The sequence below is a fragment of the Bos indicus x Bos taurus genome, chromosome 29, assembly GCF_003369695.1.
Source record: "Bos indicus x Bos taurus breed Angus x Brahman F1 hybrid chromosome 29, Bos_hybrid_MaternalHap_v2.0, whole genome shotgun sequence".
Classification (NCBI taxonomy): domain Eukaryota; kingdom Metazoa; phylum Chordata; class Mammalia; order Artiodactyla; family Bovidae; genus Bos; species Bos indicus x Bos taurus.
Genome location: NC_040104.1, coordinates 45,061,222 through 45,084,520, shown reverse-complemented (window position 1 = coordinate 45,084,520; position 23,299 = coordinate 45,061,222). Strand labels below are relative to the sequence as shown.

The window sequence follows — 23,299 nt, the reverse complement described above, 5'->3', positions numbered from 1 at the left end:
AAGAAAAAAGTCTCTCACTATTTCCATTGCTTCCCCATCTATTTGCCATTAAGTGATGGGACTGGATGCCATGATCTTAGTTTTCTGAATGGTGAGTTTTAAGCCAACTTTTTCACTCACCTCTTTAATTTTCATCAGGAGGCTCTTTAGATCTTCTTCACTTTCTGCCATAAAGGCGGTGTCATCTGCATATCTGAGGTTATTGATATTTTCCCCAGCAATCTTGATTCAGGGAATGGCAAACCATTTCAGTATTCTTGCCTTGAGAACCCCATGAACAGCAGTTCAGAACTGAACATATGTAAATAATTGAGCATGTATAAATTTGAATTAAGGACTATGAAAGATCAGTGGAGGCACAGTGCTGCCTTCAGGGAGAAACTGATTCAAAAGTGGTTCCAGTAAAGAATTGATTCCCAGGTGGCACTAGTGGTAAAGAACCCGCTTGTCAATCAGGAGATGCAGGTTCAATCCCTGGGTTGGGAAGATCCCCTGGAGGAGGGCACGGTAACCCACTCTAGTATTTTGCCTGGAGAATCCCCATGGACACAAGAGACTGGCAGGCTGCAGTCCATAGGGTCGCACAGAGTCAGACAGGACTGAAGTGACTTAGTGGGTATGAAATTTGCTAGGCTATACATAGTTGTATAAGGACATAGAGACATTTAAGTTTCTTTGTCAGTAGAAGCAAGAGTGAGTCATGTTTTTGAAATTTCCAGTCTCAGATTCTTGGAGAGCAGGCAGAGAGTCTGAAGGTTAAATTCCACATAAAGCTCTTGAGGAGGAAGGAAAGACAAAAGTCAATTTTTATTTTCTTTCATGTTCCTGAACTTGTTTTCCATCCAGTCTAGCATAAAACCTTTCCTACTCTAGACTGAAAAAACATACAACCTAAATGTTGGAAATTATGTTTTTTCAGTGCATTTTCTAAGGACTGAAGCCCAGAAGACAGCCTTTCAGAGCTCTCTCTGAGGGACAGCTCAAAAGAGCCAGGATCATAAGAGTTCAAACAACAACGACAGAAAACAGGTAGTCAAAAATGAAAAGACTACTGTCAATTAAAGAAAATCAGACATCTCTAGTTAATGACATGATGCTTTTGCTATGCATGGGAAGACACAGATTCTGGGTTCATTGAAATCATTGCTTTGATAAGCACCCTCTGGTGGCTCAGATGGTAAAGCATTTGTCTGCAGTGCAGAAGGTCTGGGTTTGATCCCTAGGTTGGGAAGATCCCCTGGAGGAGGAAATGGCCACCCACTCCAGTATTCCTTCCTGGAGAATTCCATGGACAGAGGAGCCTGGCGGGCTACAATCCATGGGGTTGCAAAGAGTCAGACACAATTAAGCAACTAACACAGCAACCACTAACTATCTAGGGACAGTATCCTGCTTTTTTTACACCCTGAATCCCCTCAGGGTGCACAGAGGCTACGATCTTGATGGCTGCAACCTCCTTTGTGTACCGACAAGATAGCCTACATTTTTCATCCACACTACACTCTGGGCAATTAGAATAAAATTCTGCAAGTGCTGATTTTCCACCTGGAAAATAACCTTAATTGTTATTGCATGCTAGAGTTTCATTCACTCATTCACTAAAAATATTTTGAGCTCTTACTATATGCCAGGCTTTAGGTAATGAAGAAAAATGTCCTGTCTTCAGTGTGCTCAGAATTTAGTTGGAGAAAGAACCTAGAAAACAAATCATCAAATTCGGCCTGATAACTATTCTGAAGGGGCTTCCCTGGTGGCTCAGATGATAAAGAATCCACCTGCAATGCAGGAAACTTGGGTTTGGTCCCTGGGTGGGAAAGAATCCCTTGTCCAGGTAATCTATCTATCCTAAGAGAGGGCTACACGCAGAGGACTACAGGCTCACAAAAGGTTCCTGATCCCACTGGGAAGAATCCATGTGAAACTTTAAGAAGAAAGGATACTCATCTTGAGCTTGGAGACTGAGTGAGCATCAGTAGGTCTGGTGTGCCAGGAAGCAAGAACACCATGCATACATGGATGAGACTCTGAGAAAAAAAGAGTATATTTGGGGGAGAGAAAGAAGTAACAACATCAGAAATTCCATGTGGGTGTAGAAAAGGAAATACTGTGTAAAGATTACTGGAAGAGAATTTGGGAAATTTATTCTTCTCTGGGCTTTAATTTCTTTCACTCAAAATAATTACTGAGCATCTACTCATGTTTCAAGTCTTATACTCGGCCTCAGCATAATAAGAATGAGCAAAAACAGAAATGTACTTACCTTTGGGGAGTTCACATTTTATGAAAGAGATAGGCATTAATCAAATAAACTCATAAACATATATAAATATACACTATCAGGCTGTGCAATGACCCAGTGCTCTGTGTGTGTGTATGTGTGTGTGTTTGTGTGTGTACAGGGCAGGGGTTGGTGAGCTCAAAGGGCTGAGAAAAGGATTTTAGTCTCCTCCCTAACAAATTAAGTAGAAGTTAGAATGGTCTCCAAAGTCTTTCCTATTCAGATGTTTTTTAAGACTTTAAAACATACTATTCAACATGGATTGTAATAGTTGTAGCTTAAGATTTTTATGGTATGTTTAGAAAGTGAAGGAAGACTGGGAAAGAAGTCCCATCTTATTTCCTCGACATTGCAAAGATGTTTGAGAATGCAATCAGAAACGTGGAAGCAGGTGCTAAGATCATTTTTTGGGGAGGTGGGGGGCTCCTGGGACACTTCTATTTAAAACTTAAAGAACAATAAAATAACTCACACATCCAGGAATTATTTCGTTAATGGCTGCATTCAGGAAATGCCACACAATAAAAAGAAATAATGATAACGAATAGACAAGACAGTGTTTTGAGAATGTGCACTGTCTTAGCACACTAGTAATTTTCTACAGACCTCAGATTGTTGGAGAGTCATGCCAACCATGGCTCAATCTGGGGGTCAAAAGTTTTACGGCTCAGAACACATGGAAATTCTAATTCAGCAATGACTAAAGGGTGTAGAGGAAGGAAATGCCTCAGTGACCTTGTTTCTGTCCCTGTGATTCAATTCCCTTATGTATAAAATTAGGATGAAGTTAAGCATGGGCCTACCCATCTTACAGAAGAGATTTGAGGGTGAAATAAAAAATAACTAGAGGGGTTGGGGGGGGAAGAAATGTAATGAGTTTCTATAGAAGTTAGAGGCAATCAGTATTTCTTACAATTATTTTTGTGTTAAAAATAAATTTTCTTTAATAAGCATGGCAATGGTACTTTTATTTATTTGTTTGTTTTTCATTTTAAAAATTGTCTGCTTGCAGTAAAAAATTGTTTAGTCTGTGTTGATTTCCATTTATTTTTGCTTTTTGAAATTTTATTCATCTATGACATTCAGAAGTTTGGGAAAGTATTCTATGTAGAGCAGTTCTGAACAAGAGTTTATTATTATTTGTTTTTATTCAACAAACTTTTATTGAGCCTCTTCAGTCTGGCATTCTTAAATTGCTTTTACATTAGCAAGCTTTATTTTCCAACAAAGTATCTTATCCTTGAGGGTGTAAGAAGCTCTCCAGCTTCTTCAGTTATTTCTCAGGGAATTGACCCAGCTGTGTGAGTGCACGGTAGACATTCCTAAAGGCCTGAATCAGAAGATGGTTTACACTTGTTTTTGTGTTAAAATGACAATGAGTCACTGTCTGGAACTTGTCGCCAGATTTGCTAATGTTAAGCCTTTGGGCCATTTCTTGCTAGTTCCCTGAGGGGTCCTTCTTCCTTGACAAGGGTCCCAGGGACAAGGTGTAGCTGCCCTTTCTTTTTAACTTGGCTGGCAGTTATTCACACCTTGAGGATTCTTTTGCCCACTCTACCAGTTACACTGCCTGCTGGGACAGAGTTTTCCTACCTTCTTCTTTTCTATTTGTAAGAAAAATACACAGGCTCTTTTCCATTTTTGAGTTTAACACTCATGACTCCTCGTAAATCAGATAGGGATACCCAAAACAGTAAACTCAGTCGAGTCACAAAGGTTAAGAAAGTTTATTGAGTTCTATCTGGCATGATTCCTCGTCTATAATTTTTGACTACTTGACAGAAAAGTAAAAGTTCCAACTTTTATATCTTAATGTGAATTTCCTCAAAATTCCTTCTCTCAGGCTGGCATATCTAACCGGGGAAAGAAAATTAGCATCAATTAAGCTACTTCAGGGGCTTCCCAAGTCGGGCAAGTGGTAAAGAATTCACTTGCCAATGCAGGAGAGGTAAGGGACATAGGTTCAGTCCCTGGGTCTGGAAGATCCCCTGGAGGAGGGCATGGCAACCTACTCCGGTATTCTTGCCTGGGGAATCCCACAGATAGAGGAGCCTGGCTGGCTACAGTGCTTACGGGCTAGTTCATAGGGTTACAAAGAGTTGGATACCACTGAAGTGACTTAGCACATGTACGCAAGTTACTTTAGGGCTACAGTAAGCTGAATAGTGACCACCCAGATATATCACATCCTAATCCCATGATCCTGTAAATATTATTTTTTATATAAGACAAAGAAGGTTTTGCAGATATAATTAAGGATCTTTAAGTGAGGAGATTCTCTTGAATTATCTCAGTTCAGTTCACTCAGTCATGTCTGACTCTGCAATCCCATGGACTGCAGTACCCCAGGCCTCCCTCTCCATCACCAACACCCAGAGCTTGCTCAAACTCATGTCCATGGAGTCGGTGATGCCATCCAACCATCTCATCCTCTGTCATCCCCTTCTCCTCCTGCCCTCAATCTTTCCCAGCATCAGGGTCTTTTCCAATGAGTCAGTTCTTCACATCAGGTGACCAAAGTATTGGAGTTTCAGCTTCTTCAGCATCAGTCCTTCCAATGAATATTCAGGGTTGATTTCCTTTAGGATGGAATGGTTGGATCTCCTTGCTGTCCACGGGACTCTCAAGAGTCTTCTCCAAAACCATAACACAAAAGCATCCATTTTTAGGCTGTCAGCTTTCTTTATAGTCCAACTCTCATCCATACATAACTACTGGAAAAACCAGAATTAGCTGGGGGCCCTAAATACAATCGAAAGAGTCTTTATACAGGCAGGGGGTGATTCTGTTGTAGGAAAGGGACCTCTCCCAGGGCCCAAGAGTCTCATCTAATACTCGGGAATGAATTGTCTGAGGAGACAATGCTGACAATGTAAGAGACTTTATTAGGAAGGGCTGCCAGGGCAGAGAGAAGCAGGTGAGGGAACCCCGGAGAACTGGTCTGTCACGCTGCTCACAGTCTCAGGTTTTATGATAATGGAATTAGTTTCCAGGTTGTCTCTGGGCAATCATTGTGACTCAGGGTCCTTCCTTGTGTTGTATGCATTGCTTAGTCAAGATAGATTCCAGCAAGAAGGATTCTGGGAGGTTGGTAGGACATTTGGATTGGCATCCCCTCTCTTCTTTTGACCTTTCCTGAATTCTTCTGGTTGTTGGTAACTTGTTAGTTCTGCAGTCCTTACCGGGACCTCCTGTGCAAGACAATTCATGCAAGTGACTATCGTCTTGCCTGGCCAGGGTGGGCCGTTACGGTCAGTGGTTCCCCTTACAATGACATATACACACTGGAAGAGGAGAAGCCGTGTGATCGTTGAGGCAGAGAGTGGAGTGATGCAGCCCTAAATCAAGATATGCCAACAGAATCAGAAAGGGGCAAAGAGCAGATTCTCCCCAAGACTCTCTGAAGGGACTGTGGCCCTGTCGACACCTTGATTTTCACCCAATCCTCTGACTGCAGACTTCTGACCACCAGAACTGTGAGAGAATAAATTTCTATTGTCCAAATCCACTAAACTTGTGACAGTTTGTTACCACAACCCCAGGAAGCTAAGATAGGTGCCCACTGGTCCGAACCGCATATCCTATGTTTGTGTTAGAGGTGACACCCGTAAGGAAGAGTCCTTGCCCTGCTGGTTATTTTCTGATGTTAATTATCAAGCTAATCAGAAATGGCCTTTGAGCTAAGATCAAATATTGGTATGGGGGCTTCCCAGGTGGCACAGCGGTAAATAATCCACCTGCCAATACAGGAGACACAGGAGACGCAGGTTCTATCCCTGGGTCGGGAAGATCCCTTGGGGGAGGATATGACAATCTGCTCCAGTATTCTTGCCTGAAAAATTCCACGGACACAGGAGCCTGCTGGGCTAATGTCCATGAGGTAACAAAGAGTCAAACACGACTGAACGACTGAGCACATAAGCAGAAACTTTTCTTTCATTACTGGAAAGTTACACTTGAGAAACTGGAGTTTGAGGGAGCCACAAAAATAAGGATAATATGCTTAACTATTAATGCTATTCATTAATCAAGCATTCTGAAGTTCTGGCTATATGACAGTGTTTGTCCAAAGTCCTGAAATAAACAAGATCTCTGCCCTTGAAGAGGTCTGTTGATGAAGGGAAATAGACACACACACACACAACTAAAATAATATGTGGAAAATGGAGTAATGATCACATGTCTGGAATATTATAAACACACTGAAGAATGCATAGACTGCAGGATGCATCTGTGTGAGCACAGAGGGAGGGTGGGCCAGGGAAAGCTTTATGGCAAAGGTGTGCCTTTGAGCCGACAGAGGGAGTTGACTAGTAAAGCAGATCAAAACGGAAAACTTTTCTCAATTTTTTTCAGTGGATTTCATATTTTGAGGGACACTGTCTACCAAAAAAGAAAGCTTCTGTATAAGTAATAAATAATAGACCAAGAACATCTCTAATTGACAGAGTTTATAATCAGTGAAGGATGATCACTAGTATTTTACTATTATTTCAGCCACGAGCAAAGGTATTTGTCATTTGATATTTTTTTCTGTGAAGTTTTTTCCAGGTAAAAGTGTGATTTTTTAAAATTATGATTTTTAGACTATTGATACAGCTATAAGATTGTCTCTTCATTATTTTCAAGGACAGTCTTCCTTTCTTGAGAAAGACAGTATCTACTTGCACTGAACAATATGGCCTAGAGAAAATTATATTGAAAAGAACCTCATTCATGAGAGTACCTTCCTGCACATGGCTTTAGTTCTGTTCCTTGGGGATAGCTTGCAGTATCATTTCCTTGTAAGTCAATAGAAGCAGTTAGGACCTAATCCCCTTTTACAGAGCTCCTACAAAACAATAGTGATAAATATAATAATCAATGTTTGTATAGCATCCTATTATGGTACCAAAGAGTTTCACAAAAGTATCTGATTATGGGTTTTTTGGAATTGTAAGTAAAACCCTGTTTTTTCATCTCATACAGGTTTCTTGTGTCTCTCTCTCCTTTCTTCATCTTTATTGTGATGTTCTTACTTTCAGTTAACATAATGCTTTGTTGAGATATAATTGACATGTAACTTTGTTGAAGTCTAAAGCATACATCAGGTTGATTTGATGCACTTATATATAGGGAAATGATTATCATTCAAGCCTTACCTAACAGCTCCATCACCTCACATAACCACCCTTTTTGTGTGTATTAAGAGAACATTCAAGATCTATTCTTTAAGCAACTTTCAAGTACGTAACATTGTGTGGTTAATTATCATCACCATGGCTGTGTATTAGATCTCAAAAAACTATCCATCTTATAACTGGAAGTTTGTGCCTTTTAACTAATGTCTGCTCATTTCCCCCTCTCCCTCAGGCAAATTTCTTAATATCTTTTAGCTTCAGTTTCGTCAACTCGGAAGTGAGGTGGCTCTTATCCACATGGAGAGCTATGAGAATGAAGTGAGATTTTGTACATGAAATACCCAGGACAGTGGCTGACACAGTAAGTACATGGTGAGAGCTGGCTCCATTATTTTTGTCATTTTTTTTTTTCCTGAAAGTAGTTAAACTTTTATAAAAATTGTGTTTTATTCTACTGTTCTTCAACTGCTTCACTCCTCTCAACTCATGACAAGAACCAGCTCATTTTGCCAGAATCTCCTCACTTCCCATCTATTGAAATTAAGGCTGGAAGATGGCTTCTTCAGGGTGAACTATGAGGAATACCCATGTGTCTCAGAATTAGACCTGCCTCCAGTGGTGACACTCCTTGGCTTCTCCCTGTCCTCTTCTTCTGGTCCTTCAGGTATCACATGGCGGATAAAAACTGGCTGTTACTTATGAATAACGGGCTCCCTAGCTCCAGAAAGATTTGAGGCAGTTTTCAGGATCAGATCATGCATCAAACAGTAAAGTTATATGTTAAAAGAGATGACAAGACTATTAGAGCTCTTTGTGAATTGTAACTGGGATTTGATACAGATTTGTTTTTTGAACTGAGGGTTACAGTCATTAATTAGTTCACAAAATTAATTGAGATAAGTACACTCCATGAGGTACACAAATTATGATTTTTGTGGAATTTTTAGTTTCAATTATATATTATTGCATGTTTATAAAATGAAAGATAGCTTGAGGGCCATGAGATTAGGCTGCTAGTGGTTTACTTTTTCTGCCACTAGTGGCTAGAGGTGAGAAAGTTCCTAATTTAACAAAACTTTCTCCAACACTTATTTTCATCGGACATTCTTTCACGTGCATGACTTTTTGTTTCTTCCCTAATACTGATAAGCTGCAGTGTAGATAGGTAGCCTGGGAAAACACTTTCATCTCCCTTCCCCCGGCCTCTGGTACAAGTCTGAGGGGATTCTTATTCCTTAACAGACTCTGATAGCAGGTAGTAAAAAGCACTGAATAGAGTGAATCAGAGCTTCCCTAAAAGCCCCTGAAAATTCCGTCAGTTTTAACCATTAACTCCCTGGACTCTTGACTCAGAAGTTTCTCTAAAGCTCTGCGTCGGTGCTTACGGATGGGGGTGGAAGGGCGAGTGAGAGAGTTTGAGGTCAGGGTTGTGGTGGCCGAGGGCGGGCTGGGCACGGGACGCGGTCACACCGGTGCTTCTTCCGGCTCGGGTTTCCGCCGGGGGCCTCGGAGAGGGACCTTTGAAGGGGCGGGGGGAGGCGAGCAGTAGGGGTGTGTGTGTGTGAGTGAGTCCAAGGGGCGGCAAAGGTCCAGCCAGTCAAAAAGAGTAGGGGTGTGTGTGTGTGTGAGTCCAAGGGGTGGCAAAGGTCTGATCAGTCAAAAGGAGTAGGGGTGTGTGTGTGTGCCTGAGTGAGTCCAAGGGGCGGCAAAGGTCCAGCCAGTCAAAAGGAGTAGGTGTGTGTGTGTGTCTGTGTGTGAGTCCAAGGGCGGCGCAGGTCCTCACTCTGTCTGAGCAACATTCTCCACATCTTGCTGTGTCTTTCCAAGTGGGGCAGGCCGGTGTATGTGTGTGTGTGTGTGTCCAAGGGGCGGCGAAGGTCCCCACTCGGCTGAGCACCATCCCCCACATCTTGCTGTCTTTCCAAGCGGGCCAGCTGGTGTGTGTGTGTGTGTCATTGTGCGTGTATCTGTGTCTGTCTTTGTGTGTCTGTGTGTCTTTGTGTGTGTGTCTGCGTGTGTCCAAGGGCGGCGAAGTTCCCCACTCTGTATGAGCACCATCCTCCACATCTTGCTGTCTTTCCAAGCGGGCCAGCTGGTGTGTGTGTGTGTGTCATTGTGTGTGTATCTGTGTGTCTTTGTGTGTCTGTGTGTGTGTGTCTGCGTGTGTCCAAGGGCAGCGAAGGTCCCCACTCTGAGCACCATCCTCCACATCTTGCTGTGTGTCTTTCCAAGTGGGGCCGGCCGGTGTGTGTGTGTGTGTGTGTGTGTGTGTGTGTGTGTGTGTGTGTGTGTGTGTGTGTTCAAGGGCGGCGCAGGTCCCCACTCTGTCTCAGCACCCTCCTCCGCGTGTGTGTGTGTGTGTGTGTGTGTGTGTGTGTGTGTGTGTGTTCAAGGGCGGCGCAGGTCCCCACTCTGTCTCAGCACCCTCCTCCGCATCTTGCTGTCTTTCCAAGCGGGGCCGGCCTCTGGAGGCTGCTGGGCCGCCTCCCGGATCCCAGACCGGGATATCCCCGGCGGCGGCGGCCACAACAAGCTCTCCGCAGACAAAGGGCGGGCGCGGCGGGGAGCGCGCGCTCGGAGCGCGGGTCCCGGCCGCCAGGGGCGCCGAGCAGACCCCGCGCCGGCCGCAGCCGCGAAGCCCGGAAGAGCCGGCTCGGGGCGCAGACCCCGCCCGGGCTGGCGCAGCGCCGGCCCCGGACTCCCACTCGGTCTTTGACCCTCCGTCCCCTCCCGGCCCCCCGCCCCCCCCGGCCGCACCGCTGGAGCCGCTGCGCCCGCGGCCGCCGCTGCTTGTCGGCCGGCTGGCTGAGAGCGCGGCGCGCGGGCCGGCGGCATGGCTGTGTCCTGGAGGAGCTGGCTGGCCAACGAAGGGGTTAAACACCTCTGCCTGGTAGGATGGCGGGCGAGGGTCTCCCGGCGTCTTGTTTCTGGGGCAGCGATCTTGATTCATTCTCTGAGCGAGCGCGGGTGGGAAGCTGGAAGTTTTGCCTCTAGTGCAAAACATCCTCCACTAACACAAACTTTCTGCCGGGAATACCTGGACATAACCATCTCCTCCCTCCCTTCCTCCAAGCCCTCTGAACTTGCCTACACTTTGATGCGAGAGCGGATGCGGAGGAAGGGAGATCCCTGTTAGTTAACACAGCTTTCCCTTTAACCCCTTAAACATCTTCACCACCCCCACCCCTTTTTCTCTTTTCCCAGATTGTTTGTCGGATTTTATTTTATACAGCAAAGCCCTCTTCTTTATTATCTATTCTTCATTCAATGGATATTTTTAAAGCTTAAACATACAATGCTTGGGACTTGGTGATGTCACTCATCACTTAGTCTTGTTTTACCTCCAGGGGTTATCTGTGATCTTTAGGATAACTGTTGCAGCCCAAATACTTAATCTCAGGTGTACAGGGGCTGAGTGAGTTCAGATACGTTTTCCTCTTAGTGGTTTGCAGCTTGCTGGTCAATTGAGAAAGCTTTTGGCAACGACTAATTGAGGTTCCATTGAGCGTATTGTGTCCGACGAATGTACTTGAATGTACTCCATTCATCGGGTAGTACTTATTTTTAATTCTTTTATCTCTTTCTCCATATGATTTAGCTTATCTGGCTCTCCCTGAATGTCCTGCTTTTCTGGAAAACCTTTCTGCTGTATAACCAAGGGCCAGAGTATCACTACCTCCACGAGATGCTGGGGGTAAGTGGGTCTTGGGTGACCTGGTGGAGTGGGTATAAGGTGGGCAGACGATGCTACAATTCTTGAGCAGTTTTTCTATTTATTGAAGAAACGTTCGGTCGGTTGTTCACTTCAGGAGCGTTTGTTAGTTTCTAAAGTGGTCACGTTTTCATGATTTATCATTTACACTCGTGGAAGTTACAATGATTGACTCTTAAGAGCCAAAGATAATCTTATAAAGAGAACTGCTAGGCTAGTAATACCTGAGAAAAGTTGTCACTTCTTGCCAGCTGCAAAGTGCCCTGAAGGGTCTCCTTCACTTAAGGGACCAACCGATGACAGGCTTTTCATTCTCACTAATCAAGTCTTCAGCTTGCCCATCAGCTTATCCAGAGAATTTCTGCACTGCTTCCTTTTACTGTCAGTTCTCACACAGTATGTGTCTAAGGCAGTTATTCATTCTTGGGCATTTCTCAAATGCTTGCCCTGGGTTAGTGGCTGATTATTATTCCGGTGTTCTGGTCTAATAGGAGAACGATATTGTGCAAAATTTTGCTCTGATTTGTCTCATGTGTCAATATTTTTCTTTTTTTATATATTCCATGATGCTTCTGTTTTCATTCTTCCTCTCCTTCCCCTTCCTACTTGTCTCCTGAACAAAAATGGTATCACTGTGCACATCTTACTTTGTATAAGGAGACAGCTTTTTCTAAGAAACAAACAACAACTATAAGACATTAAAAAATCTTAGGGCATATGAAAAAGCAGATTTGGCATTCCTTTTCATTGGAGAAGAAAATGCATTCTGAACAGGAGGTGCATAATTTTCTTTTTCATGGTTTAATGACTGTTTACAATTATTATTAGTTCAGATGAATTTAGTGGAACCAGTCTTCCATTTCCTGTTTTTATAGTTACAAATCCTATCTCTCTTTAAAGCTCAGGTTTTATAGTAGTGCTTGGCACATATTAAGATTGTGATAAATTGAGGGTGAACTAATTGATTTATATTTTATTTTATAGAGTAAAGCACTGTTTTCATTATCTGTTGTTCACACAGATAATGGTATTTTCAAAGTTTAAAAATTGGTATTTTTAAAGTTTAATAACTTTTAAAGACTTCTTTTAGAGCCATTTAGAGTTCACAGTAAAATGGAGGGGAAGGCACAGATTTCCTGTATGTTCTCCTATCCCCACACATGTGTAGCCTCTCCCATGATCAACATCACCCACCAGAGTGGTACATTTGCTACAATTTGATGAGCCTACATTGACACATCATAATCACCCAACTCTGTATTTTAAAAGGATTGATAAAAATAGTCACAAAGATTAAATTCCTAAATCTGAACATTTCTTTCTTTCTTCCTACCAACCCTCCTCCATTCAGCCATATAGAAAACTGTCATGAAACCTTCACTTTTCAAATGGGCACATAAAGAGTAACTTCTCCCCTTTGTCTTCAAGTTGCTTACAATCTAATGGAAGCTCCAACAAGTAAATACATGTAATTCAATAAACAAAATTTTTTTCTCTAAGAAATGCATGAAAGTTTACTGGTCTATCATGTTACTTTGTTTCCTAGAAATCCCCCTGGGGTGTAAATTAGCAAACAGGAGGTTTTGCAGTGCAACATAGATCTGACCTATTCATTATATATTACTTGATGAACAACTTGGAGAAAACTCTTGAGAGTTACAGTGGCAAACTTTGCTTTGGAAAATGGTGAATCTTGATCAGGACATAGATGTAATAATATAAAATCTAAGCCTCGACAACTTGGAAAGACATAATTGAACTTGGAATTTCAGCTTTATGACATAGTATAAACTAAAATGATAATTTACTTAAAAAATAATTATGTTGGAAACCAACAAGTTAGTTTTTTATTAGTTTGGATGCTGTGTAACAACTTCAAATATATTTTGGTTACAACTCATATGAAGAATACACACACACACACACACATATACAACCCAACTAATTGAATTATATGTTTCACCTCTCTCTACATCATCCCACTTTAGTGGTTTTATTTGAATAAGATGATAGGCTAGTGAGGTTCAGTGGTGAGGCCCGCAGAATATAGGCCTGGTACTAAGCAGGGGCTCAATAGATATTGATCAGATGAATGAAGACAAAAAAATAATAAAAGGACTAAACGGAAGACTGTGAGTAGTATGTGCAAGAGGCAGATTGAAGAAGAGCAGGGTCATTGTAAATTAGTTTTCATAGAAACATAAGAATCATCATAGTTCAGTTCAGTTCAGTCGCTCAGTCGTATCCGACTCTTTGCGACCCCATGAATCGCAGCACGCCAGGCCTCCCTGTCCCTCACCAACTCCCGGAGTTCACTCAGACTCATGTCCATCGAGTCAGTGATGCCATCCAGCCATCTCATCCTCTGTCGTCCCCTTCTCCTCCTGCCCCCAATCCCTCCCAGCATCAGAGTCTTTTCCAGTGTGTCAACTCTTCACATGAGGTGGCCAAAATACTGGAGTTTCAGCTTCAGCATCATTCCCTCCAAAGAAATCCCAGGGCTGATCTCCTTCAGAATGGACTGGTTGGATCTCCTCCTTAACCATGTAGTTAGGAGTCCATATTTTATGAAGAGTCACTGGAAAAGGACAGCTTTTCTTTTTGACATCATGACTAAAGAAGAAAGATGACTTTCACATGTCTTACTTTTCATTAATCACCTATATGAATTTTTTAGTCATTAGTTTATCTACACCATTTGGAATAGATATCTGTCATTTTAGTGAAAAAGCAGTTCTGTCTATAGTTTGACTATTTGCTTAATGAAGGAGTATTTAATTTTATTTGTCTTAGGCTTATCCTTCCTAATCTTTTGATGATTGTGGTACTGTTTCATAGTAAAAGAACTTGCAAGCATTTTTTTGTATTTAAAGAATTACAGCAGAACAATGAGATATAATTAATTTTTAAAATAAATATTGTAGGCGCCCACATTTTATATATTTAATAACTGTATAGTATGAACTTTATGCCTTAGAGCAGTTTTTCTTAGAGCCTACCAAACAGTCACAAGAACATGGTCCCACCATGATAGAAATCCTGAAAAGGACACAGGTATTCTGATAAGTCTCTTTTAGGTAAATTTTAAGTTCATAAAAATCATGATGATATTTCTGGAAATGAGCTTGATTGCTACCACTTTAAAACACTATGGAAACAAAGCTTCCATTTGTTGAACATTTTGATAATAGCATTTAGTCTAAGGTTGTCATTATTCATCTGTAAAATGTAAGGTAATAATAAAGTTGGGCTAATATTACAGGAAGAAAGTGTCCATAGGATATAGCTCATTTGCAGGAAGACACAGACATTGAGAAGCAGTAAATTCTTCGCAGTAGTCTAAAAATCTCTGCTTTCTATTGAAAAACAATTTATTTGACTGTTTATTTAAACTGATGGTATACTAGTCACTTTAGAAATACTGTGTTTAACTAGGAAACTATCCTTCCCCATTGTACCTGGGGAAGTATAGGCTGAGGAATCTGAATGAATGGCTGCTCAAATCCCTTTGGATGGTCACTGTCGAAGTTAGGATTTAAATGCAGTGCTGTCTGGATTTTTGCTTTTTTTTTCATACTGCACAGATTTTCTAAACCACTTCACTGGCCCATCTCAGATAGTCACGTCACTGGTTAGTATTGCTCTTTATCAGTGCTGTGCCTGATATAATGTGACTCATACAAAACTTAAAATTTCCCAGTAGTACTTCAAAAGAGTAAGAAGCCGATGACATTAACTTTAATATATTTTATTTAAAATAATGTATCGTAGGTATTGTAATAGATTGAAGCATTCAACATGTGGTCAATACTTCTAAAAATTATTGATGAGATATTTTACATTATTTTTGTCTGTTCTTTGAAATATAGTATATATTTTCCACTTATATACATCACAGCTCAGCTACTAGAATTACTTGGTGTGTCTTTAAGTTTCATAAGATTTTTATAGATGAAAAAGTGGATTCACTCTTTCATCTGTAAGATATCCAAGTTGTTCCAAATATAAAGATTTTCCACTGACACAAGTGAATATCAGTTTTTTCAATTTAAATTAGTAAGATTAATGAACCTAAAAATCCAGTTCCTTGGTGGCCTTGGACACATCTCACATGCTCAGTAGCCACACGTGATTAGTGGCTACCATTTTGGACAGTACACACGCTGGCCGTGGGGAGATTTTATTACCTTCATGGCCAAATGCATTCATCATTTTGCTTTAAGGCAAGCAGCTAGCCACCAGTCAGCCATGTAAAAAGAAATCAGGGTATGGGTAGTCCTCTGACTCCCCCTTTCCTGAACAGGAGTTAATTTTGAATGGGAACTTGTGGGCTGTAGTAATTGGTGTGTAACTGTAAAAATATTTTTGACTTAATCTTCTCTGCTTCCTGGGAGGTGGGAGCCTTTGAGAAAAATTATTTAATCCTCAGAACTAGAGTTATTTTTATTCCTAATAGGCTAAGTGACTGTTCTCAGACCACAGTTTAAGGGTTAAAAAATTACATAAGAACTGCTAGGGAAAAGAAGATCGTAAATGATGGAAGATAAAATAATCTTGGGACTTAATATGTCTTAGTAGGGATTTTCATCAGAACTGTTTTTTCCCAGACTGGTTTGACCCAGGCCTGGAGGCTACATGGTCACGGCTGGTTTATGCCTGAGTTAATGTGCTTATCAGACTGTGCACTTCCTAGGAGATGTTTAATTATGACATGCTGTGAATATTGGAATCTTAAAATTAGCTAAGAGGGGGAAAAAAGTCTTTTGAAGAAAACCAAAGCAAACACTCAAATAAACAAACCAAACAACAACGTTTTTCATCTACGGTGCTTTAAATAAAGGACTCCATTGATTATTTAAGATGAAATTTGTTTTTGATTTATTTCTTTTCAAGGAATGGAAAATGTATGTAGTACTTTAATAGCAAGTGCTAATGTGTTGTGACAGACTCTGAGAGTTTCCTAAATTTTTTGAAATGTTGAGGCAAATTTAACTCAGGATATTTTCATATCAGGAGCCTTCATATCATAGGCACCTATTTCTGAGTTCTATTTCTGATATTTTAATGATTACAGGATGTAATTTAATTGGTATAAGCATTTTAATTTGAGAAGAAAATTCATTTTGTGGTACCAGATTCAGTGTGTCTTTATTTTATTATTTTTTTCCCCAAAGCTAACATTTGTGTATGGATCTTTCAGTTTCAAACTAGTTTTTCTCAGAGTACCATAATGAGAATTTAATTTTTTTGCTTAATCTCACAATTTTTGTTTTAGATCTGCTGAATGGACATGAAGATTTTTTTTTCTTATTTTTAAATTCTTATTGAGATACCTGTGTCATGTAGAAGACAGTTGTAAGCATTGAGGTTTTTCGAATTGTACAGTGATGATCTTTCTTTGGTCAGTCATTATCCTTCAAGTGATTTAGAAGCATTAACAATTCACCCTCTCAAGTGTCCTAGGAATTGTATCAGAATTAACATTTCTCAGAGACAGAAATCTGATGTCATGTGAATTTCTTAAGGTTGGAGATCGGCGTCTCTGTGTGAAGAACCTAGGATTTTAAGTCAGCATTGGTTTTATAGCTGACTTGTGTGTGTGTGTGTGTGTGTGTGTGTGTGTGTGTTAGTCACTCAGTCATGCCTGACTCTTTGTGATCCCATTGACTGTGGCCCGCCAGGCTCCTCTGTCCACGGAATTCTCCAGGCAAGAATGCTCGAGTGGGTATCCATTCCCTTTTTCGGGGATCTTCCTGACCCAGGGATCGAACCCAGGTCTCTCATGTTGTAGGCAGCTTCTTTAACGTCTGAGTCACCAGGGAAGCCCACATCTGGCCTGCTGCTGCTGCTGCTAAGTCGCTTCAGTTGTGTCCGACTCTGTGCAACCCCATAGACGGCAGCCCACCAGGCTCCTCCATCCCTGGGATTCTCCAGGCAAGAATACTGCAGTGGGTTGCCATGTCCTTCTACATCTGGCCTAGGCATCTGTAATTCTGCTGAGAAGGAGTATGTGCCTCCTGTCAATTTCAGAAAGGGCTTGATCATTAACTCTTTCTTTTTACTGCTCAGAATATTGTGGTTTCAATTCAAAGGATACTTTGCAATAAGTTGTTTTTTGTTTGTTTGTGTTTATTCTTAACATTCTGCTAAAGTGTTAAGCTTCTTGTTTATTGACAGGTGAAATTAGTTCCATTACACTGAGGCAGTCATGATGTACTTAATTCATTTATAAGAGATAGAGACTCATGTAATTTTAGACTTGAAAGAGAACTTTGATGTCTTTACTTAGATTTTCCCAAATAGAAAAATGAGGCTGATAATGAGCTCATTATCACCAGCTCAACTGGTGGCTTGGTCACTCTCCTGGTTCATTGTTCCTCACTCCAATGTTCAGCCTGTTATAATGAACGACTTGATAGACAGACATATGTAAGATACATTAAACTCCATACTCTGTAGGTCACTAGCTTTTCCTGTTTAAAGGTGTTGAACTGTTCAAGAAGTTATGGAAAATTATTGACTTACACCCAGGATAATGTATATTTCCAGCTTTACAGTTGTTTTATACTTGTTTAAGACATATCCGTAAGGATTATGATATGTATTTGTATTTTTTTTTCTGATTACATGATGTTTGCTAGAATTTTAGCACAAGGTTTAACTTCTTTGTTACACTTAGCTAAATGTGCATTGTATAATTCTCTTTTATCAGTTCAGTTCAGTTCAGTCACTCAGTCGTGTCCAACTCTTTGCGACCCCATGAATTGCAGCACACCAGGCCTCCCTGTCCATCGCCAACTCCCGGAGTTCACTCAAACTCACATCCATCAAGTCGGTGATGCCATCCAGCCATCTCATCCTCTGTCGTCCCCTTCTCCTCCTGACCCCAATCCCTCCCAACATCAGAGTCTTTTCCAATGAGTCAACTCTTCGCATGAGGTGGCCAAAGTATTAAGAGTTTCGGCTTTAGCATCAGTCCTTCCAAAGAACACCCAGGACTGATCTCCTTTAGAATGGACTGGTTGGATCTCCTTGCAGGCCAAGGGACTCTCAAGAAGCTTCTCCAACACCGCAGTTCAAAAGCATCACTTCTTCGGCACTCAGCTTTCTTCACAGTCCAACTCTCACATCCATATATGACTGCTGGAAAAACCATAGCCTTGACTAGGTGGACCTTTGTTGGCAAATTAATGTCTCTGCTTTTGAATATGCTATCTAGGTTGGTCATAACTTTCCTTCCAAGGAGTAAGCCTCTCTTTTATCAGTACCATCCAAAAACAGCGTGGAATTGAAATTTGAAATTAATTTCCAAGATTTTCAATTTTATTTCCCTCATTTGATTATTAATAATATCAATTCATTGAGGACAAGCACCAGGTATTAATTGCTTAGATTAATTTATTTAATCTTTTCATCCATCCTATGGAGCAGATATTTTTAATTCTTAATTTTGAAGCTAAGACATTGAATTAGAGAAGTTCTGTAACTTGCTGATGAATGACAGAGCCAGATCTCTAGCTCAGACATACTGATTCTATAACTTGTACTGTTAACCACTGGGCTCTTTTGCCTTTAGTCAATGTTAGTGTTAGACTGAACCATATGGGATTGCCATTTTGATGGAACAAAAATATCAGCAACCTCAGATATGCAGATGATACCACTCTGATGGCAGAAAGCAAAGAGGAACTAAAGAGCCTCTTGATGAGGGTAAAAAAGGAGAGTGAAAAAGCTGGGTTAAAACTCACCATTCAAAAAGCTAAGATCATAGCATCTGGTCCCATCGCTTCATGGCAAATAGATGGGGAAAAAGTGGAAACAGTGGCAGATTTTATTTCCTTATTCTCCAAAATCACTGTGGACAGTGACTGCAGTCACGAAATTAAAAGATGCTTGTTCCTTGGAAGAAAAACTATGACAAACCTAGACAGCATATTGAAAAGCAGAGACATCGCTTTGCTGACAAAGGTCTGTGTAGTCAAAGCTATTGTTTTTCCAGTAGTCATGTACGGATGTGAGAGTTGGACCATGAAGAAGGCTGAGTGTTGAAGAATTGATGCTTTTGAACTGTGGTGTTGGAGAAGACTTGAGAGTCCCTTGGACTGCAAGAAGATCCAACCAGTCCATCCTAAAGGAAATCAGTCCTGAATATTCATTGGAAGGACTGATGCTGAAGCTGAAACTCTAATACTTTGGCCACCTGATGAGAAGAGTGGACTCACTGGAAAAGACCCTGATGCCGGGAAAGATTGAAAGCGGGAGGAGAAGGGAGTGACAGAGGATGATGGTTACATGGCATCATCGACTCGCTGGACATGAGTTTGAGCAAGCTCCAGGTGATAGTGAAGGACAAGGAAACCTGGTGTACTTCATCCATGGGGTGCCGGAGACTTAGCAACTGAACAACAACAATCAGCCATTTCATGTGATTCAACCTCATACAAACTATAAACATTTATTAATCACATTTTATGCCCGGGATAGCTCAGTTGGTAAGGAATCTGCCTGCAATGCAGGAGACCCCGGTTTGGTTCCTGGATGAGGAAGATCCCCTGGAGAAGGGATAGGCTACCCACTCCAGTATTCTTGGCCTTCCCTTGTGGCTCAGATGGTAAAGAATCCACCTGCAAATGTGGGAGACCTGGGTTCGAACCCTGGGTTGGGAAGATCCCCTGGAGAAGGGGAAGGCTACCCACTCCAGCATTCTGGCCTGGAGAATTCCCTGGACTGTAGAGTCCATAGGGTTGCAAAGAGTCAGACACGACTGAGCGACTTTCACTTTCATGCACCAGGCACGGTTAGTTCCTTGGTCTTTTGTAATCTCATTTAATCTTTCCATATTAAATTTAATCATTATAGTAATCCTGGAGGATAGGAATGATCACTTTTTACAGAATTGAGAAACAGATTCTGAGTGGTTAGGTAACTTCCCCATGGTCACCCAGCTAACAACTAGAGAAGCCCAATTCGAGCCCACGTTTGTCTCATATTAAAGACCACACTCAGTCATGCTGCTCCTTCAGGGAGGGTCTGAGACAAAGAGGGTTAGAGCCTGGAATTTTCTAATCTTTCTAGGTAAACCGTTTGTATGTATGGTTGTGTGTTTTGTCTTAATAAGTAAAGGTAAGACTACAGCTTATGGATTACTCTTAAACCTGCGGCAGACTTGAACGCCTTGTTCTGGGTTTTTTATCTCGGTCACTGTTAGGTCCGACTCTTTGCGACCTTATGGACTATACTCCGCCAGGCTCCTCTGTGGGATATTTCAGGCAAGAATACTGGAGTGGGTTGCCATTTCTTCCTCCAGGAGATTTTTGCAACCCAGGGATTGAAACCACTTCTCCTATGTCTCCTGCTTTGGCAGGCGATTTCTTTACCACTGAGCCCCCTGGAAATCCTAGCTGACTGCATTAATTTGCTTAGGCTTCCATAACAAAGGACCACAGACTGGGTGGCTTTAACAACAGAAATTCATCTCCTCACAGTTCTGAAGGCTGTATACTTTCTCCTACAGAGGACCCAGCCTGAGGGAATGAAGCTTTTGGAACTGCAAAATGTTGTAGTACCTTGGGTATTGTTCTAGTTCATTTGTCTCATTTGATAGATTTAATACAGGGAAAGGCCTTCCTTATGTATTCAGTGCTAAGTTGAATATGGACAGTAGGTCTTTGAACTCTAGTCAGTGTTTCTAGTTTATCATGCTAAGCATTGTGTTGAACACAAAATTGGTTTCAAAAGTGCATAGGTAATTCTGGGGAGGAAAAATCAATGATCCTTTATTCCTTATTCACAAGATTGTAAGCTTTGGAGCTATATGGATATGAGTTTGAATCCTGGCTCAGGCGTTTATGTCCCTTTATGATTTTGGCGAATTACTTCTCTAAATCTAAGTTTAACTCATCTATAAGGTTAAGTTTAACCTTCCTATTAGGTTGTTTGTTAGGATTCCATGAGAAAATGTTAGTGCAGTCTTTGGCCCTTGGTGCATATGTGCATAGCAAAAGATAGCATTATTGTGAATATCAAGTAATATTATTTGATGTTAATGGTATTAATACTATTAATAGCAGTAAATGGTAATATAAATTATTTATGCTTATTAATAAAAATATTAAAATAATTCAGAGAGAGATGAGATAGGAGGAATTTGCTGAACATATGGCAGATGACATTAGGAGAGAGTGACTTTTCCTTTTCTTTGACCTCTGGCTGCCCCCCCTGATCCTTCTGGACAAAGGAAGGCTGCACATTGCTATTTGTAATTGGCAGAAAATTTGCACCAGCTTGGTTATGATTGCTGAGTGAAATTTCATCTTGAGATAGAGCACATTTTATTCAGAAAAGCTTTTATTAATCTTTACTGAACTTTGGAGTCTTCAACAGAAAAACAAGGGAAGTAATGCCTATTTCCAGTAGTCATATGTTGTGAGAGTTGGACTATAAAGAAAGCTGAGTGCTGAAGAATTGATGCTTTTGAACTGTGGTGTTGGAGAAGACTCTAGAGAGTCTGTTGGACTGCAAAGAGATCCAACCAGTCTATCCTAAAGGAAATCAGCGCTGAATATTCATTGAAAGGACTGATGCTGAAGCTGAAGCTCCAATACTTTGGCCACCTGATGCAAAGAACCAACTCATTGGAAAAGACCCTGATGCTGGGAGAGATTGAAGGTGGGAGGAGAAGGGGACGACAGAGGATGAGACGGTTGGATGGTATCACTGACTTGATGGACATGAGTTTGAGTAAACTCTGGGAGTTGGTGATGGACAGGGAGGGCTGGTGTGCTACAGTCCATGGGGTCGCAAAGAGTTGGACACAACTGAGCGACTGAACTGAACTAAACTGAATGAGTGTTTCACAAGATTACTATGAACCTTAAAGGAAATTAAAAGAAATAATAACAATAATAGCTAGGGCCGACATTCACTGAGTTGTTCTTCTGGGCCAGATGTGATAATTTCTTTAAGCAAAAGAGGAAGGTGAAGCATGGAAATTATAAATAATGTGCTCAAGGATTAAAGTACATTGAGCAAAGCCTATTATGTAATAAGAGTTCCAGAATGCAGCTTTCCTTCCCTCTTCTCTCATCCTTCATATTCATATACCGAAATCCACTTATCTGTTCTGTATTCCCATTAAAAGATGATGAAATGATCCTACTTATCTCAAGAGTGTTGTACTGAGCATTAGGTATGACTTAACCAATAGCAAACTACTTTGAAGAATTGAAAGCGTCACAGAAGTAAAAAATAATGGTTATTATTACATATTGTTTCTGTCTGCTGTTCATTCTTCGCAGCTTTTAAGGCTCCAGCCATTGGTACCTTAACAGAGCTCCTTTGGGAGTTGTAAAGGATGGTTTGGACAAAGAAATGGGAAGATTTCATTTTCGTGACAGAGAAGCAGCAGGGTACCCTTAACATCTAATATACTTTACATTTATAGTGTTGATTATTGAAGTGGGAGATTAAAGGGCTGTGACTTGTAACTAATAATTGCCAAGACATGAACTAAAAGTGAGACTTTAGAATAAATTACCTGGTATCTGTGTCTTAATGCAGCTTTTTGATGTGATAAAAGTTGATGTAATAAACAGCCTTGCCAAATGTAGTTTCTTTTTGGTTCTGGAAATGGGGTTAAAGAAAAAGTACATGAAGAAGATGGTATTTCCATGACCAATCAAATTTGTTTACAGTTTTAGAAGTTGAGTTTGACAATGACTTCTATCTATGGATAAATGATTTCAACACGTATTTTATAAGCAAAAGTTTCATGCTTTGATGGTTTTCATTGATTTGGACATTGTTAAAGGTCTCCAGACACATATCAAGAATACCAGAGGTCTAATATAGTTTAAGGCAAGAAGAGATGAATAATGTACACAGTGAAAGCATCTTATATATCTGAGATTTTTAAAAAATGGGTATGTGAACACCAAGATACATTTAAGAAATGATCTACGGTGAATGCCTTTCTGACTACAGTCATTTTTCATATGATAGTATTTTCACATAGCTGATTTTAAATTTCAAGTAATTTTTTTGAATATCATCTTAGAAAGCTCAGGTTCATTGGAAGGATCTGAAGTAGTAATGGTCCAAACAAGTTTCTTTTTCCCCCCTCCTTATATTTTGGCTCTTTGTTGACTTCCTTTCCCCGCAATATACCCTCTCTTATGTGCCTTCCAATTG

The 23,299-nt window shown here is 40.8% G+C and overlaps 1 protein-coding gene across 3 annotated transcripts in view; it reads left to right on the top strand.

Annotated features, from left to right (window-relative positions):
• Positions 1 to 10,139: 10,139 nt before the first annotated feature.
• Positions 10,140 to 23,299, top strand: part of NOX4 (NADPH oxidase 4) — a 181,419-nt gene continuing 168,259 nt past the window's right edge. The window contains exons 1-2 of one of the 3 annotated variants that reach the window (XM_027532138.1): positions 10,140 to 10,288; positions 10,997 to 11,092. In XM_027532138.1, the coding sequence (XP_027387939.1) occupies positions 10,232 to 10,288; positions 10,997 to 11,092 (153 nt within the window). In that variant the 5' untranslated portion in view covers positions 10,140 to 10,231. Of the gene's footprint in view, positions 10,289 to 10,996; positions 11,093 to 23,299 lie in introns of those variants that run through there. The other 2 variants (XM_027532139.1, XM_027532140.1) reach the window with 2 other exon arrangements.